Source organism: Nuphar pumila, chromosome 11, assembly GCF_984573655.1.
Source record: "Nuphar pumila chromosome 11, dmNupPumi1.hap1.1, whole genome shotgun sequence".
Classification (NCBI taxonomy): domain Eukaryota; kingdom Viridiplantae; phylum Streptophyta; class Magnoliopsida; order Nymphaeales; family Nymphaeaceae; genus Nuphar; species Nuphar pumila.
The window spans coordinates 64,568,776-64,586,339 of record NC_143259.1 but is presented as its reverse complement, the minus strand read 5'-3'; the positions used below and the strand labels follow the sequence as shown (position 1 = coordinate 64,586,339).

Sequence of the window (17,564 nt, the reverse complement as noted above, 5' to 3'; positions counted from 1 at the left end):
TTTTATCAACCCTAATTTCTGTTTTCCCCAAATTTGGGAACCCTCATTTCTCAAAAGTGCCTCTTTTCTCAAACTTCTTGTGATTTCTTATCTATTTCTTGCAATATAGTTGATAAATCGTACATTCTGCACGATTAACTAAAAAATCGTGATTTCCAAAACTCAAAAATTTCTGTCCGTACGGTTCTGTCCGTACAACCTACGAATTTCTGTCGTGCTGTTTGATTCATCTTTGATCTTCTTCCTTATGGATTCTAAAATCAGCCCCGGATTTCTTTCTCAACTTGTTTCTCACAAATTAACTCATGATAACTACTTACTTTGGAAACGCCAAATTCTGCCGTTTATCCGAAGTCATGGTCTTTCCGGGCATCTGGATGGGGGATCACCCGCCCCACCTATGACTATTACGCAAGAGGTAACTGGTAATGATGGGAAGGTGAGTTGCATTGCTATTCCAAATCCTGCGTATGATGTTTGGTTTCAGAAGGACCAATCTGTGGTTGCCTATTTGACTGCCACGTTATCTGATCGTATATTACAAACTATCTCTGACCATTTTACTGCTGCAGAACTATGGAGACATCTTGCTCACTCTTATTCACAGGTTTCTGAATCACGTGCACTTCAACTGAAATGGCAGTTCCAATCTATGCGAAAGGGAACTAAGACCATTACTGAATTTCTAGGGGATATCAAAATTATCATTGATCAGTTGGCCGCTATTGGATATTCTGTTTCTGACAGAGATGTTGTTCAACAGGTATTGGGAAGCCTTGGGCCCCAATATCGTATGTTTTGCACTGCATTACAGGTTGCCTCTACACTTCCATGCTTTGAGGATTTACAGGCCAAACTCCTACAGTATGAAGTTAGTTTGACTCAAGATCATCTTATTGATGATCCTCATCCTGTCATGTTTACATCTGAGTCTACCTCATTTCGTCCACCTGCTGCTCATATGGGCCGTGGAGGACTCCTTCCTACTCCTACTGCTCCACCTGCCACTAGAGGTACCCGTGTCCCTACTTGCTTCCATTGCAACAAGCGTGGCCATGTGAAAGCAGATTGTTGGCACAACCCACAGAATCGCAACAAGGCAGGGAGGCCAGGACCAAGAACTGGACAGATGAATGTTAGACAGTTTCAGGGGCAGCCGCAGGGAAATTTTCGAGCACATCAGGGTACTGATCAGGGACAGAGTGCAGGGTTGCCACATGATGTGCAACAAATTCTGATGACTGCATTTAACAACATGAATTTGCGTCAGAATGATGATGGAGTTTGGTATATTGATTCTGGAGCAGCCGCACATGTTACTTCTGATGCAGGTAAACTTTCTAACATGGTTCCTTATATTGGCACTGGCACTATTGTCACGGGAGATGGTTCCCACCACCCTATTTCTCATACTGGAAATGCATCTCTCTCTTTGTCACAATCTACACTACCATTGAAAAATGTCTTACTCACTCTTGCCATTGAGAAAAACATTTTATCTGTTTCTAAATTGGTTGATGAAACAAATTCATCCATGGAATTTACTCCGTCTTCTGTTTGTCTTAAGGACCTTCGAACCAAGAAGATGCTCGCTAAGGGTGAACGACGCGGAAACATGTACGTCTTCGAAGCAGCCCCCGGGACTTTGAAGACGTCATCTACCGTGTCTCCATCTTTTCCTGCTTATTTGAGTCAGTCTTCTTCTGTTATGCAGTGTAATAAGCCAGTTTCTTGGCATCGTCGGTTAGGTCATTGTAGTCAAGGGTTCCTTGACAAATTGTCTTCTCAGGGTTTTATTCCCAAAGTCAAATTAGATCATAAGTGTCCTAGTTGTAATGTCTGCAAGAATCATGTACTTCCCTTTCAAAGTATCAATAAAAGAGCTTCCAAGCCATTTGAAATTATTCACTCTGATGTTTGGGGCCCAGCTCCTGTTTCATCTCTATCTGGCTCTCGTTATTATGTGTTATTTCTTGACTCTTTCACTCGTTACACTTGGATTTACTTTATGAAATCTAAATCTGAAGTGTTCAAACTTTTCAAACAATTCCATGCTCTTGTTCAGAACCTTTTCAATTCAAATATCACTTATTTCCAGTGTGATGGTGGTGGAGAATACATATCTCATGATTTTAGTGAATATTTAAAGGACCATGGCATCACACGTAACTCCTCTTGTCCTTACACTCCACAACAGAATAGAGTAGCAGAACGTAAGCATCGGCATATTGTTGAAACCACGTTAAGTATGATGCACAATATTGATATTTCTTTCTCTCTTTGGACTGAGGCCTTTCACACTGCAGTGCATATCATTAACAGGTTGCCTATGGAATTATTAGGAGATCAGTCTCCTTATTATTTGCTTCACGGTTCTCACCCTTCTTATGATGATTTGCATGCTTTCGGATGCATTTGTTATGTCCATGTGGATCATTCTTTACGTAACAAGTTTCAGGACAGAGCAGTTCAGTGCAGATTTCTGGGATATGCCGATGGGTATAAAGGATATAGATGTTATGATCCTATTTTGGGTAAGATTAAGGTGTCTAGAAATGTTGTTTTTGATGATGACCATTTCAGCACTTGTGATACTTCTCAGGTATATGAGCAAACTACTTATGATCCATGGCTTTGTGATACTTTGCTATATGACTCTATCAGAGATCCTGTTGTTGATGAACCAATTCAGTTTGAAGCAGACAACTCCATCATCCAGGATGCACCTTCACGGTTTTCAAGTTTGGTTTATGCCCGTCGAGGAGCCCCTTCAACTCCATCTCACGAGGCTCCCCCTCTTCGACGATCCACACGTGAAAGGCATCCTATCCATCGTTGGGTTAGTTACAACAATTTTTCTCTTGACTTTCAGTTGTTTCTAACCAATGTGGCCAAAGAGAAAGAGCCGTCTACTTTCCATCAGGCAGCCCATTCTCGAGCTTGGGTTGAAGCTATGAATGAAGAAATGGCAGCACTTCATGAATGTCATACATGGGATATTGTTCCTCGACCTGTTGATAGAAATGTTGTTGGTTCCAAATGGGTTTACAAGATCAAGCGTAAACCAGATGGTAGCATTGAAAGATATAAAGCTCGCCTTGTTGCACGCGGATTCACACAACAATATGGGCAAGATTATGAGGAAACTTTTAGCCCTGTTGTCAAAATTGGCACCATTCGTGTGATCCTCACTTTGGCACTTCAGCATGGTTGGTCTCTTAGCCAGTTGGATGTCAAGAATGCGTTCCTACATGGGGACTTGAAGGAAGAGGTGTATATGGAGCAACCTCCTGGATATAGTGAACATGATGCGGCTACATGGGTTTGTAAATTGAGAAGGTCTCTTTATGGTTTAAAACAGGCATCTCGGTCTTGGTTTGAGAGTTTCTCCATGGAAATTCAGCAGCATGGCTTTTCTAAGAGTATACTTGATCATTCTTTATTTATGTATAAGAATGATCATGTTACTACTTGGGTTCTTATATATGTTGATGACATCATTATCACTGGGAGTGATGATGCACATATTGCCTTGGTCAAGTCTTTACTCATGGCCAAATTCAAGATGAAGGACTTAGGCCCATTGCGATACTTCTTGGGAGTTGAAGTCGATAGACAAGATGATCGACTCACTCTAAGTCAACACAAGTATACTCTTGACATTCTTCACACCACTGGTATGATTAATTGTAAACCTCTCAGCACCCCATCTGTCTTAAATCATAAGTTTAGTGCAAAAGAAGGCCAATTATATCATGATTCCACTTTATATCGCCGCATTGTTGGTATGTTGCAATATCTTACATTTACAAGACCTGACATTGCTTATGCTGTAAATCAAGCATCTCAGTTTATGCATGCTCCCACTGATTGTCATATGGAATGTATTAAGCGTATTCTCAGATATCTGAAAGGGACTATTGGAGATGGATTGCTCTATCACAAAGATGAAAGCTTCACTACAGGACACCGTTTACTTACATATTGTGATGCAGATTGGGGTGGGGACCCTGATGAGCGTAGGTCGGTTTCAGGATATTGTGTTTTTATTGGCCCAAATATTGTCACTTGGAGTAGTAAGAAACAAAAGGCCATTGCTAAATCCAGCACTGAGGCAGAGTACAGGGCAATGGCAGCAGGGACAGCTGATGTCACTTGGGTACGGCATCTTCTTCAAGAGTTGAATGAACCTATATCTTCCTCTCTGCTTTTATGTGATAATCAAAGTGCCATTAATATTTCTTTTAACCCTATTCATCATTGTCGCACGAAGCACATTGAGATTGATCAGCATTTTGTTAGACAAAAGATTAAAACAGAAGAAATTGAGGCTTCGTATGTCAGATCAGAAGACAAAGTAACTGACATCTTCACCAAAGGATTGGTTAGTCATCAATTTTGGTTACTTAAGGGCAAGTTGAGCATGATTGAAGATCATCCTCAACTTGAGGGAGGCTGTTAAATATGTATATGTAAATGAATATATTTCTGTACTGTATTGTACCACTTGTACAGCATACTGTACTGTATTGTACTACTGTACTGTATTGTACTGTATTGTACAGCATACTGTACTGTATTGTACTATTGTACTGTATTGTACTGTATTGTACAACATACTGTACTGTATTGTACTATTGTACTGTATTGTACCACTCGTACAACATATAAATATCAATGGAAAGGGGAGAAGACATGATTGCCGCCCAACATTTTTTTTCTCTCTTCCCTCTTACCTCTCTCTCTATCTCTTGCTACGATAGTAAGGTGACTCCCACATCTGATTTCTCACAAAAACCACATCTATAGATTCATAACTGGCTATCTCAATCAACTAAGAACATCATCACAATTCATTATAACATTTTATTTAATAATATAAATATTCGCAGGATGTATGCCAGATCACCTGGTCTGGGAAATATACAACCTCACAAGGAGTTACCACCCTAGATGGATGGGTGTTGGACAATGCACTTCCTCACAGAAATATACCATCTTTACGGGCTACCCGTTCTTGGACAATGCACTTCCTCACGATCTGGTAATGCACACCCTCACAAAGAATCCTTTGGGAACAGTTCCTCAATGGGTACCATATTCAGTGAAAATTATTGTGATACATGCATCAATACCATTGACCTAGCCACCAACACGGGCACAAGCATGTATACAATCAATATGCATTACATCATACATCACTTCATATGACACTTAAATCATAAAATCATACATTTAACTAATAAGGTTTTATGAACCATAGTTTACTATTGAACTTAAATACTTATTGCATGCATTTATAATTTCATATCACGTGACATTTAAATCATATCATAAAGAAGTATATTATCCTACACATCGTATCATCGCCACAAGGAATATTGCATTTCGTAAATTGAACATCGAAGCATGCATAAACAAAACATGAGTTCTATGCATGCATACATGAACATGCACATTTCATAATGCGAAGCAACTAAACCTCAACATACGTAACTCCTACGTAGTTCAAGTTATGCACACAGGATTCAAGTCATATATGCATTGTTTCACCACATTAATTAATATGCAAAGTAAGCATTTCTTGCATAATGTGTCTCACACATAATATATATATATATATATATATATATATATATATATATATATATATATATAGCATTCACACAAATCATGGTTCGTTCATGAGAGCACAAGACGTATCAGTCCATGCATAACGGTATTGGCATAATCCTATCACGAACATGTTTTTATCGCTCATGCTTTCATGCATGTTTACACAATTATTATTTCACAGTATCATTCAATATGGTCATGTCAAACACATCAATTTATGCAACATTCATTTACACAAATGCATGCTCAAACATGTACCTTCAACAAACACACTCCATATTCCACTATGTAAAATCATATCAAAGCATGATCTCCGAACTACGACAAGAAAATCACTTATATTCCCATACATTCAAATCATGCTTAGCATGATCTTCGAACTACAATCACAAGAGTCCTAGATATCCACAACTAAGTGGTGTGTGAGAAGGAAAGTGTTGCATACAATAAAAATAAATTTATTAGGTGATGTATTTGCACCACGTACTTACCACGGGCATTTACCCGATTTGCATTTCGCATTGCATTGCATTCAATGCACATTGGCTTATAGCTATTTTGATACTTAGCGTAAGTATCACATTTTTAGTATATCCTGCACTCAAATCAGTTAAACATATAGGCAACCATAGCACCTCTAGATATCCACAACTACGTGCGGTGTGTCCGCATAACTTGTATTTGCAATTCAGTGAAGTATTTAGCACAATAACATCATGCTTACGCAATTAGTGCCTAAACATGCTTTCTACGAATTCAGTTAAGGAAACTTACTTTAATAATGTGAAGAACAACAAATTGAAACCCAAAAGACCGAGATGTTTCAAAATTCACAAAGACCGCTCAAGCAACGATGCACCGAACATTTGGTGCGCGGTCGAAAATGCCAAAAGCTCTAAAAATTTGAAATCTCCGAAAATTCAGAAAGATAGGGTGAACTACCAATAAATAATAACTGTTGAGCAGAAAATGCTGCATACACCAACATCTCCACCTCACCAAATTTGGTTACTGCAAAACATAGATTAAATATTTTAAATAATACTTTTGATTAAAATGACCAAAATGCCCTTTTATTAAAAATTATGATTTTAACTTGCTAAATTCATCTAGTAAATTCCAAAATTCAATGATATCACACCAATATTTTACAAAACTCTTAAAAACATGTTTTTCATCAGAAGTAATATAATTAATTATTAAATATCTGAAATAGTTCTAAAAATACCAATTTTACCCTTGTTAGAAAGAAATGAGTAATTGAGCATTTAAACACCAATAAGTGAGATTTAAATGATGAAAACACATTTCTAACTCGAAGATAACGATGAATTATTTATTTATTAATAATATCCAAAAATTATAGGTTTTACTGTTAAAGCTCGACAAACTCGACTAAACCCAGGCTTGCCTGGATTCCAACACGATTTTCATTAAGCTCGGGCTTGGCTTGAGTATGATAAAAAGCAGAAACCGTGCCTCTCCGGCCAACACAAGAGAGAGAGAGAGAGAGAGAGAGAGAGAGAGAGAGAGAGAGAGAGAGAGAGAGAGAGAGAGAGAGAGAGAGAGAGGAGTTGTCGACCTCCCAAGCAAGGACTAAGGGGAGAGAGAATCACCCTTCTCTCTGTCAAATTAATTTTGCTATTTGTCACTCTTAGCTGATAGTTGGCTCCTGTCAAATTTCACTTTTCAGAGTAGGTTAGTGCCTATGCATGGCTTTGGAGCTGGGTTACTTATAATGTCATACTTCTTTTAGCATAAATTTGGATATATTCTGGGCCCAACTTAGTCACACATTGATACCCGGGCCCAACTCAGTAGCTTATCAGACTAGGCTCGGTCGGATGCTTATTGAGCTAAGTTTTGAAATGCTGGCCTGAGCCCAGTTTGTAGCAGGCTGTGTACTCGAGAACCCCAACAGTTTTCCAACCTGTTGTTCACTCCTATAGCTTAGAATATAATGAAGGAAAGAGGATATTTCCTTCCTTTCATAGTACCACTTTGTTAGGGCTAGAGAGGAGTCTGCCATTCCCCAATAGTGGGGAGTTCGAGATTGGTAATATCTGGCAATAGAGGAACCAATAACTTTTTAAGGAATCAAAAAACAATATAAGTTTGATTCACCATAATCCAATACGGGATTTTCATTCATGCAAAGAAATAGATGGGTTGCATGAGGAATTGACTAGATTGGTTCTAGGAGGACTGTATCCTTTTCATTTTAGGCTTTTATTGTCTTTGTCATTTAAACCCCTTGTATCTTATTTTATGAGGGTGACCCTTGTTATTCTTGTCCTCTCTTTCATTGACTAAGTGATGGCTAGTCCGCCTAGGCATAAGTAAAACACCTAGGCTTTGCAATTCCTAGGTGGGTGCCTTAAAAGGTACCAATTTTGCTGACTAGGCACTGACTAGGGTGCCTAGTTGGTGACTAAGCTTCCCTTGCCTAGGCATGAGAGCACTTCAGTCATTTATTATTATTATTATTATATTATTCTGTTTATATATATATATATATATATATATGTGTGTGTGTGTGTGTGTGTGTGTGTGTGTGTGTTGTGATTTGTTATGTGAAATGATTAAAACATGCTTAGTTAATTATATATATTGATTATGCTTATGTGTGTGTGTGTTACTTTGCTTTAGGGATTTTTTTCTATGAAATGTTAAAAGCTATGTCACATGGGTGCGGGTACGGGTGCGACACGGGTGCGAAGCCATTTCAATTTTTTTGGACACGAGGACACAACTATATATATGTATATATATATATATATATTTTACAAATATAGATATATATAACAATAATAAGACTCGGTCAAAGTTGTGCCCATTAGGGGACACAGTTATATATATAATAATAATAAGACTTGACTATATATATATATTTAAAAAATATATAAAAAGATAGACTTTTTTTTAGTTTTTGGCCTTAAAAAATGGACAAAAATAGTCTCGGTCAAAGTTGACCAAGTCCAAAATGTGGACGGACTCGGCCCTGGTGCGTTGACCGAGTCCGACACTTGGTTGACCGTGTCCGCTCTGTGTCCGAAGCCGCATCCGTGTCGGGGCGTGTCGACGCGGGTGTGTCGACCCCCTAGACGAGTCTGTGTGACATAGGTTAAAAGCTTGCACCATTCATTTTAATTCATTATGTTTTTTATATGTGTGTGGATCTGCTTTAAGCCCTTTCCTATTTGCTATAGTGATGGATGAGCTTACGAGATCAATTCAAGAAAATGTGCCGTGGTGTATGTTGTTTGCTGATAATATTGTTTTGATTGATGAGTCTAGAGTTGGGGTTAATGCTAAGTTAGAATTATGGAGACAAACATTGGAAGCAAGCGGTTTTAAGTTGAGTAAGAGTAAGACAAAATATATGGAATGTCGGTTTAGTAAGCAACGAAGTAGTGATGGGAGTGTAGTGAAGCTTGGTGAGCAAGAAATACCGGTTGATGATTATTTCAAATATTTGGGATCTATCATTCAAAAGTATGGAGAAATTGATGGAGATGTAAATCATAGGATAAAGGTTGGGTGGATGAAATGGAAAAGTGCAACTGGAGTGTTGTGCGATCTTAGAATGACATTGCGGTTGAAGGGAAAGTTTTATAGGACGACTATTAGGCCTGCTTTACTATATGGTACGGAATGTTGGGCTGCCAAGAGACATCATATTCAAAAAATGAATGTAGCTGAGATGCGTATGCTTAGATGTGTGAAAATACAATAAAAGATAAGATTCAGAACAAGGAGATACGTAAGAAGGTAGGCGTTGCACCCATTGAAAATAAGATGAGAGAGAATCATTTACGGTGGTTTGGACATATTCGGTGAAGGCCTAATGATGCTCCAGTTAGAAGGATGGAGAAATGGGAAAATATATTAGTTAAAAGAGGTCGGGGTAGGCCTAGAAAGACATGGATGAAGATGATAGGAAAGGATATGAATGCTTTGAACCTCACCGAGGACATGGCATTGGATAGAAATGATTGGAGGAGAAGGATTCATGTGGAAGACCCAAAATGATTTTCTTTTTTGGTTCATATTGCCGACCCCAATTGTTTTGGGATGAAGGCATAGTTGTTGTTGTATGTTTTTTATATGTGTGTTACTTTGTTTCTGATGAATTTTTCTATAAAAGCCTGGAAGCATGTCTAGTATTACTGATTATGTAATATGTTATTTATATGTGTTACTGTGCTTCTGTGAAAGGCTGAAAGTATGATTTTTTTGTATATATATATACTGAATTTATTATTATGCCATGAATATGATAAATATGTGTATGTGTTAGAATCAAATTTTCTGTGAAAGGCTGAAAGCATATTTTTTTGATTGTAATGAATGTTATGAATGATTGAATATATATATATATATATATATATATATATATATATATATTCTAGTTATGTATATTTTGTGAAAGTATGTGTAATTTTGTACATGTGATGAAAATTCTTATTACTAAAAAAATTAAACATATTTTTATGTATATTTTGTATACCTTTTTTATATTTTAATTGGGGTACTGAATAATCCTACCTAGTCTTCGATTAGTCTTTCTAGGGTTCTACCGACTAGGCACTGCCTAGTGCTTTTGACTACATAGTTCACTCATTGTTTATTCTTTTCATTGCATGAAAGTTTGCTTTTCCTTCACAAAGTTGTGTAGAAGCTTTAGTGTTTTTTCTTAATTTTATAGATTTTTCTTTTGAGAATTGTTGATATTTTCTTGAAAACGCAATTGTTTCTAAAGCCTCAACAACAATTTCCTTGCACACACAGATCTCTCTCTCGGAGTAACAGTGGATGCACCATCGTCGGAGGCCCGTCGAACACGCCTTGTGCATTGGTGTGGTGCAAAGGGCAAGAATTAGCGCGGTCAGCAACCACTGCTAAAGCCTCCAAGGTCTTTCGCTGTGGTTGCAACTGCTGCTAAAGATCTGTTTTTTTTCTTTTAATTGCATGCTGGCTGCTGATCGCGCGCACATCTGATGTAATGTTGAACACTTTGTTTGATGTTACACCCCTCTCTCTCTCTCTCTTTTGTTCTTATGATGAGGGAAACCACCTTTTTTTCTTGATTGTCGAGAGAATCCAGATTTAATGCTTTCCTTTTGTTGAGATCCTCGTGCTAGCACTAAGGTCACAGTTGCCCACCCTGGAGTTCAAGCACAGAATGCCCAAGATGCCTCAAACAATTGTCTACCCTGCATCCAGGTGCATGCCCATGGTGGGACACACACACATGTATATATCTTATATATATTCTAAAGCCTAATATTTTGGAAGGGCTCTCACTTTAATGCTGTCACATGGGTTTGGCAGTGGATATGGGTTACAACCATTTTTTTGACATTTCCAATATTACTAACAAATAAAGGGATTCCTCATGACATAGTTTAAAGTGATTGAACCCCCTTTTTCTGGCCACTATTTTTTTTATATATAACATCAGTATGATACAGGCCGAGTAAACCTTGGTCCGATACTCGATATGAATTTTAAAGTGTGTAAATGCTGGAACTTTCTGACTTGTTAGTGCTGTGTACTTGGTCATTTTGTAATTTAAACTCTGCAGCTCATCACCCTAACACTTTTCTTCTTTTGTAATGAAGAAATGCGATGCATTCTTTTTATGAAAGTACCAGAATCCCGGAAAGTCCTTTTGTCATCAGAGCTTGAGAGAGTAACTCAGGTAATGTTGTTGTTTCTGTTATACTTTCAACTTTCTTTGGATGAAAAAATAAACCATCCAAGCACATTCCAAATTAAGAACTTGGTGCAACGAGTCAAAACATTCTTTGTGCTTGAGAAAAATCTTTCTTCTATTGAGTGAAACATGCCATCTTACTTTAGGTGCTTAGTAGGTCAAACTTTTAAAGGAATGTAGAAGATCTCAAGGTTAACTCAACATAATTTCATCACACATCAAATGCTAGATTCATCCATTGAGCACCAGATTGTGTTAATTTTTCATCTTCTTTTCATGTGAATACTTAAGAATCACTTCCATAAAACTGAAATATGTTGGTTTAAATTGCCAAGTGTTTTCTTCATCTTCTTTTCCTCTTTCCTTGAAAATTGCCATTTGTGGTTCTCAGGATTATAAAGTGCATCGAGATGAAATCCATGCAAAGCTTGTGCAGATAATGAAGGAAAGGCTATTAGTGCATCTAAGAGTGTTGCCTCAGATTGCAGAGAACTGGAACAAGCCAGAAGATACCGATCCTCAGCCTAGCCAGTTTGCACGGGCCCTCACTAAGGTAATGTATTTGAGAAACATATTTTTGCAGTTTATTGAGGTTGCTAATTTCTGCATTATATTTCTACAATTGTTGATCAAAGTCAGGAAAAGTGTCAATTATGTCTATGATTTATAAGCATAAAAATGGTATAATCCAATAAAAGTTTGGAAATCATGTCCTGGAAATAAAGTTTTATAATGAGTAATTTGTGATGCAGTTGGACAGTATATGCAATGCTGTTGCCTGAACATTTCAAATGTTAGTAACGTTCACAAACTTCACATCACCTATCTATGCTAGAAGGATGTTCTATCGTTTCCTTTGTGTATGCATTTGGTTAATATCATGTCATGCATGATAGAAGGCACCTAGTGGGCATTCAAAAAGTAGGCTTGCCTTGTCACTTTCTTGCACTTACACCTGTATGTAATGATTGTTTGACACTAAGACAAGGAATTGCTATGGAATTGAAGAGTTTTAAGATTATGCCAACCTAGATTTAATGAATCTAATATCTGATAACATCCACCTGATAACAGTACTTTGGAAACAAAACATCAGGCATGCTCCCTTTTTCTGCATCTTGACAAATCGCTGACAAGACTTCCATACACTTTCCTCCAAGATTTTGCTCTTTTCATTCATCAAACCTTCTTCAACATCGAAGTCATCCTAGACCACCACCATTCTGTAGGAAGTTTTTTTTTCCTTTAGCACTTGATTGCATCTTGTGGACTTGGCTATAAAACCATCCACGTAACTCTGCGTAATTGTCAATTATATATTTTTTCTTTGCTTGGTATTGCTTATATTGCTATATAGAACTTGGCTCAAGCTGATCCGAGCTTGAGTTTTATCCTACCAGAAAAAGATGCTCCAACAGTAAATGGGAGGTGATGGATTCAAATCCTTCCTCTTCCTTTTCAGATGTTTAAACAAAAAATTGTTTCTAATAGCAGTACTTGGCTCAAGCTGGTCTGAGCTTTAGTTTTATCCAAGCTTGATTGAGCTTGTCCTGAAAGCTGAAGAAGAGCTTGAGCCTGGTAAGAAGGTAATAACTTGAGCTTGAGCAGCTCAATTTCAGACACAACTTGGCAATGTGCAGCCCTGAAAGTGTCCACTCTGATATTTTTGGTACAATAAATACAATGTAGATGGTGTAGAAAATCAGGTACTGATTTTCTGTTTCTGGTACAGCCTAAATAACTTTCTGTTTATTGGACATGATGCTGATTTTCTGTTGAAAATTTACCTTTCTGCATATTTCTTTTTCCTTTTTTTTTTCTCTTTTTCCTCATCTGTATGAAGTTTACTATCCATCCATTTCTAATTTCTTTGGTATGTTATTGTGTTAATGATAATCCATTCAAAATTCAAATACCCTTCTGATCTTGTTTTGTAACTACAGGAAGTTGGTGTGCTTCAACGTGTGTTGTCAAAAACTCTTCTTGAGGAAGATGTTGTTGGAATTTTCAGGTCTGCTTGCCTCTGCTTTCTTAGCTAAAATACTTGATTATTTTGTTTTCATTGCATATATGAGTGACTAAACTTCATAAACTTTGTATTTGAAGATATCTGTTGAAGAAAATTGTAAACCAGCTCTCATGTTTTGTTCAATTTGTTCCGTACTTCTATTCCAAATTTTGTCTTATGCAAATTGTTAGGAATATTGTCTGCTTAGATGCCTTTCTGTTTACATTTTGGCAGAAGGTATGCATATTCACTATGAAAAGGTCATCTATATGTACAATTCAAAGTTCTAGCATTTGTTAAACTTTTCTAAAACTAAGAACTATCCATGGTTAGACTAATTATCTACGTTTTTGTATTATTACCAAAATATCAAGTACTTGGAATTCTCTTCAAGACAAGCCTGTTAGGCTTGGTCATCTTGAGTAAATAGCACTGAAGCAAGGGACAGATAAAATGGTGCAGAGATATACTTTTCAACCCTATGTAAAGATCCAGAACATAATGAGTTGGTCAGTTATTGATTATTCTCAAGCCCAATAGATTGTCCATGGTTCCAGGAATAATTATTTGACTGCAACCAATTGATTTTATGTTTGCATTGACCAATGCCACACTAATATCACCTGTAGGATGCTTCTTTTAAGTCAGTTTGTAACGCCCCAAAAATCCAGGACTTGTAACTTTTTAAAAAAGTTTAGAAAGCTTTGAAATCATACAATAATCAGAGTTTAAATAATACTTCATCGGAAAATGATATTTTTAAAACCACAAGTCAATGGACCTTGAGCACATTACAGCGTAAACTTTCCTTTTGTCAAATCCCGCACAACCATTGAAATCAAATGGTTTAGAAACAGAGTTTCAATAATTGAGAATTCGTTTGTTGAAACCAAGAAGAAGCTTACTAAAACAGTTTTATTAACTCACGGTTTAATAAAAGAGAAATTTTGAAACACACTTTATACCAAATTTACCAACATGTCCTCAGGAGCAAAACGTCAGGGAAAGAGCTCTATCTTGACCTCATCACGCCATCGTGCTATCGCAGACTGTATTACCTATCCAAAACCTGCCCATAAAATGGGTCAGTTTCACTAAAAACTGGTAGGTGCACAGACAGGCTAATATAGAACATAATTAAGCAGAATAATTTAATATGTCAAGTAGACAGGCAATTAAATAGCAATTTGCTTTCAGCAGAATCATAGAGCAAGCTATCATGAGCACAATGCTAAAATTATTAGAAGCATTTTACTGGCACAAGTAGGCTAACTATTACAAGCAAAGAACTGCATAAGAAATTTAACTAGCAAAATACAATATTTCATCAATCACACACACAATTCCATAAGTATTGAACCGGTGGTACACCATAACTTTCATACGCGTATAACTCAACAAATTGTGTAATCGGATTTAAATTATGTTTCGATATTAACTGGCCAAGTGGGTACACACAAGACACAACTCTAGAAACAACCTAGACTGATCCGAGGGTTTATTATGCTATGTATTTTATGATAATCCGGATAGCTGACTAAGTCCGCACCTAAGGGGACGGTCAGTGACCAAGAGAGAAATCCCCAAAGCAGCATAAACAATGGATGCATCCCGAGCATGGAGAGATACCACCTAGGATAATTATGGTAGTCCCTTTCCCCTAACTCCGATGACTGGGGAAGCCGAGTCTTTTGCTTGTAACTGCCATTAATGGCTTGTCCATCGAAGTTTTTGTACCTTCCCGTCCTCTCTCCTGATAGGAGTCAGCGGTTCGAATGAGTACATCAGGGGTAGTTAACTGAAGACCCATTCTACATACTCTGGTCTTTCGACCAAACTCGAGTATCTTGCCGGTGAAGGCGGAATCATCACTTATTTAGGTGATCTCAACATTTTGTCATTTGTACTCATCAAGGTTGCCACAACCTACTCATCCAATCATCGCAACGTAAGAAGACGTACTTGTCAAAAAGTACTGACATACTTGTCAAAAGTACGACTACGATGAAAGGGATATGATTTCACCAAAGAAACCTCAACAAATATTATCTGCAAAAGAAGTAACACAACACAATTTGGCAAGATAAGTCTTGAATTCATTTTAACAATATTTTGCATATTTCATGATACGAGGTCGTCTTGGATCTCTCGTCCGATCAACAAAGTACTTAACATGTCATGTATGACCTAAAGTACGCGACATTGAAAAAGGGAGGTGTGTAGGCTTCTCAAAAGGAACACCCAACACACAACTTCATAACGATCCAAAGAATATAGGAGTGCTCATTTGGCACGATTCATCCTTAAAAGCCATAATGTCATATTGAGTAATTCACACAAGGCACATCACTATCAATCTTGCATCCAAAATTTATCTTAATATCGACATGATTCGCACGACATGCGACACTAGGTTTAATAAATGAAGAATGGGTCCTTCAACAGAACCTCACTCGATCATAGGCTCCTCCCCCAATCAGGGTTATTCAAACTGAGCCGCAACTTGAATCGAGGTCATAAAACATTTCTCCCAAGTGTGACTTCGCAATCCTGCAAGACTTAATCATACTTTGCAAAAGTTGTACATTTTGAAGAGCATCGGGTTCGCAGAAGGAAACTCGCTTTTAAAGAACTGCAATGCACAAGCACAACTTCTAGTGTTTTGAAAACAAGTGAAATCAGGATAAACACAAGAGTACATTTATGTAAGTACATATTTACCATGAGTGTGAGCATATGCAGGTTATAACATGTCAACAATCAACTCTCGACTTGCGATGCCGCACATCGAGGGAAAAACACATAAGTAATACACGAGGTACCAAAACCATACGTTGACCACTTAGACAGACAAACACATAAGGTCATAAGTAATACATGAGACACGAAATCATACCTCACTCAAAGGAAATATGCAGGTAGAAATGTATACAAGCAAACAAGGGCATATGTATTGCACGAAGTACGAAACCACACCTCAAACTCATAAGCAACTATGCAAAATAATGATCGAAGAATGAAATTGTACCTCGACCCATGAGCATACAAACATGATAATACGCAATGCAGACAAGAATAATACGTCACGCAAAAGCAATATAAATCTAAGTACAACTAGCATGGACATCTTAATTATTTCAACTTAATTACGTTCATCAATTGCCCTTTGTGCGACTTTACCCTACCTCAGGATGTCGTGCGGCTGTGTGCGTCTACGACTGTAGATGATACGAGGGTCGGGCCGTGGAGCGCGAACTGGACCCGTTGCGTAAATATGCAAGAGTGTGAAATATTCAATTATGCTAATATAATTAATGGTGCGACTGAGGCATTGGTAGAATTAGGCGACAGGGGACCTCGGCCCCCTTCCTGACCAAACAACAAATGGCAGGGGCCTCGGCCCCTACCCGACAACAATTGACAGGGAGTAAAACCTTGATTGTTGATGACAGGGAGGCGGCAGGGGACGAGCCCCTGCCGACGGCACTAAGGCGGCAGGGGGCAAGCCCCTGCCGACAGCAGCGAAGCGACAGGGGGAATAACCCCTGCCATCGGCAGCGAATCGACCGAGGGGACAGCCCCTGCCGATAGCAACGAAGCGGCAGGGGTCGCGCCCTTGCTGACGGCAGCGAATCGGCAGGGGTCGAGCCCCTGCCGATGGCGGCGGATCGGCAGGGGTTGAGCCCCTGCCGACGGCAGCGGATCGGCAGGGGTCGAGCCTCTGCCGACGGCGGATCGGTAGGGGTCGATCCCCTGCCGACGACAGCGGATCAGCAGGGGTCGAGCCCCTGCCGACACTGGCGAACCGGCAAGGGTCGAGCCCCTTGTCGTCAGCACAGAAGCAGCAGGGGTCACGCCCCTGCCGACATCACCGAGGTGGCAGGGGGCTAGCCTCTGCCAAAGAGAGAGGAATCGGGGCGGCAGGAGCCATCAGCCTCCTGCCGACCCCTACGCAGGTCATGGCAGAGGGGAAAGTGACAGGGGGACGACCGACCTCCTGTTGGTCGCCCGATCTCCCACAAGGAAGAGAAAGGGGGTCCGCAGGGGCCATTGGCCCCTACCGGCACTCCGACGCACCCCAAAAGAGAGAAGGGGACGACAGGGGCCCTGTAGGGCCCCTGTCGGCTCTCCAATGGGCAAGGAGGGAGGTGGGAGGGCACGACAGGGGTCGTGCGTCGCCTGCCGGCGTCCTGGCGAGGTGACAGAGAGGGAGATGGGAGG

The 17,564-nt window shown here is 39.0% G+C and overlaps 1 protein-coding gene across 2 annotated transcripts in view; it reads left to right on the top strand.

The window, feature by feature from the left end:
* The window catches only part of VPS54, a 184,637-nt gene that overhangs the window by 139,682 nt on the left and 27,391 nt on the right, over positions 1-17,564 (top strand). For both annotated transcript variants that reach the window (XR_016425973.1, XM_089980823.1), the window contains exons 14-16: positions 11,241-11,320; positions 11,727-11,888; positions 13,279-13,346. Coding sequence is in view for 1 of the 2 variants with exons in the window: in XM_089980823.1 (XP_089836949.1) it covers positions 11,241-11,320; positions 11,727-11,888; positions 13,279-13,346 (310 nt within the window). In the remaining variant the exon portion in view is untranslated. The remainder of the gene's footprint in view (positions 1-11,240; positions 11,321-11,726; positions 11,889-13,278; positions 13,347-17,564) is intronic.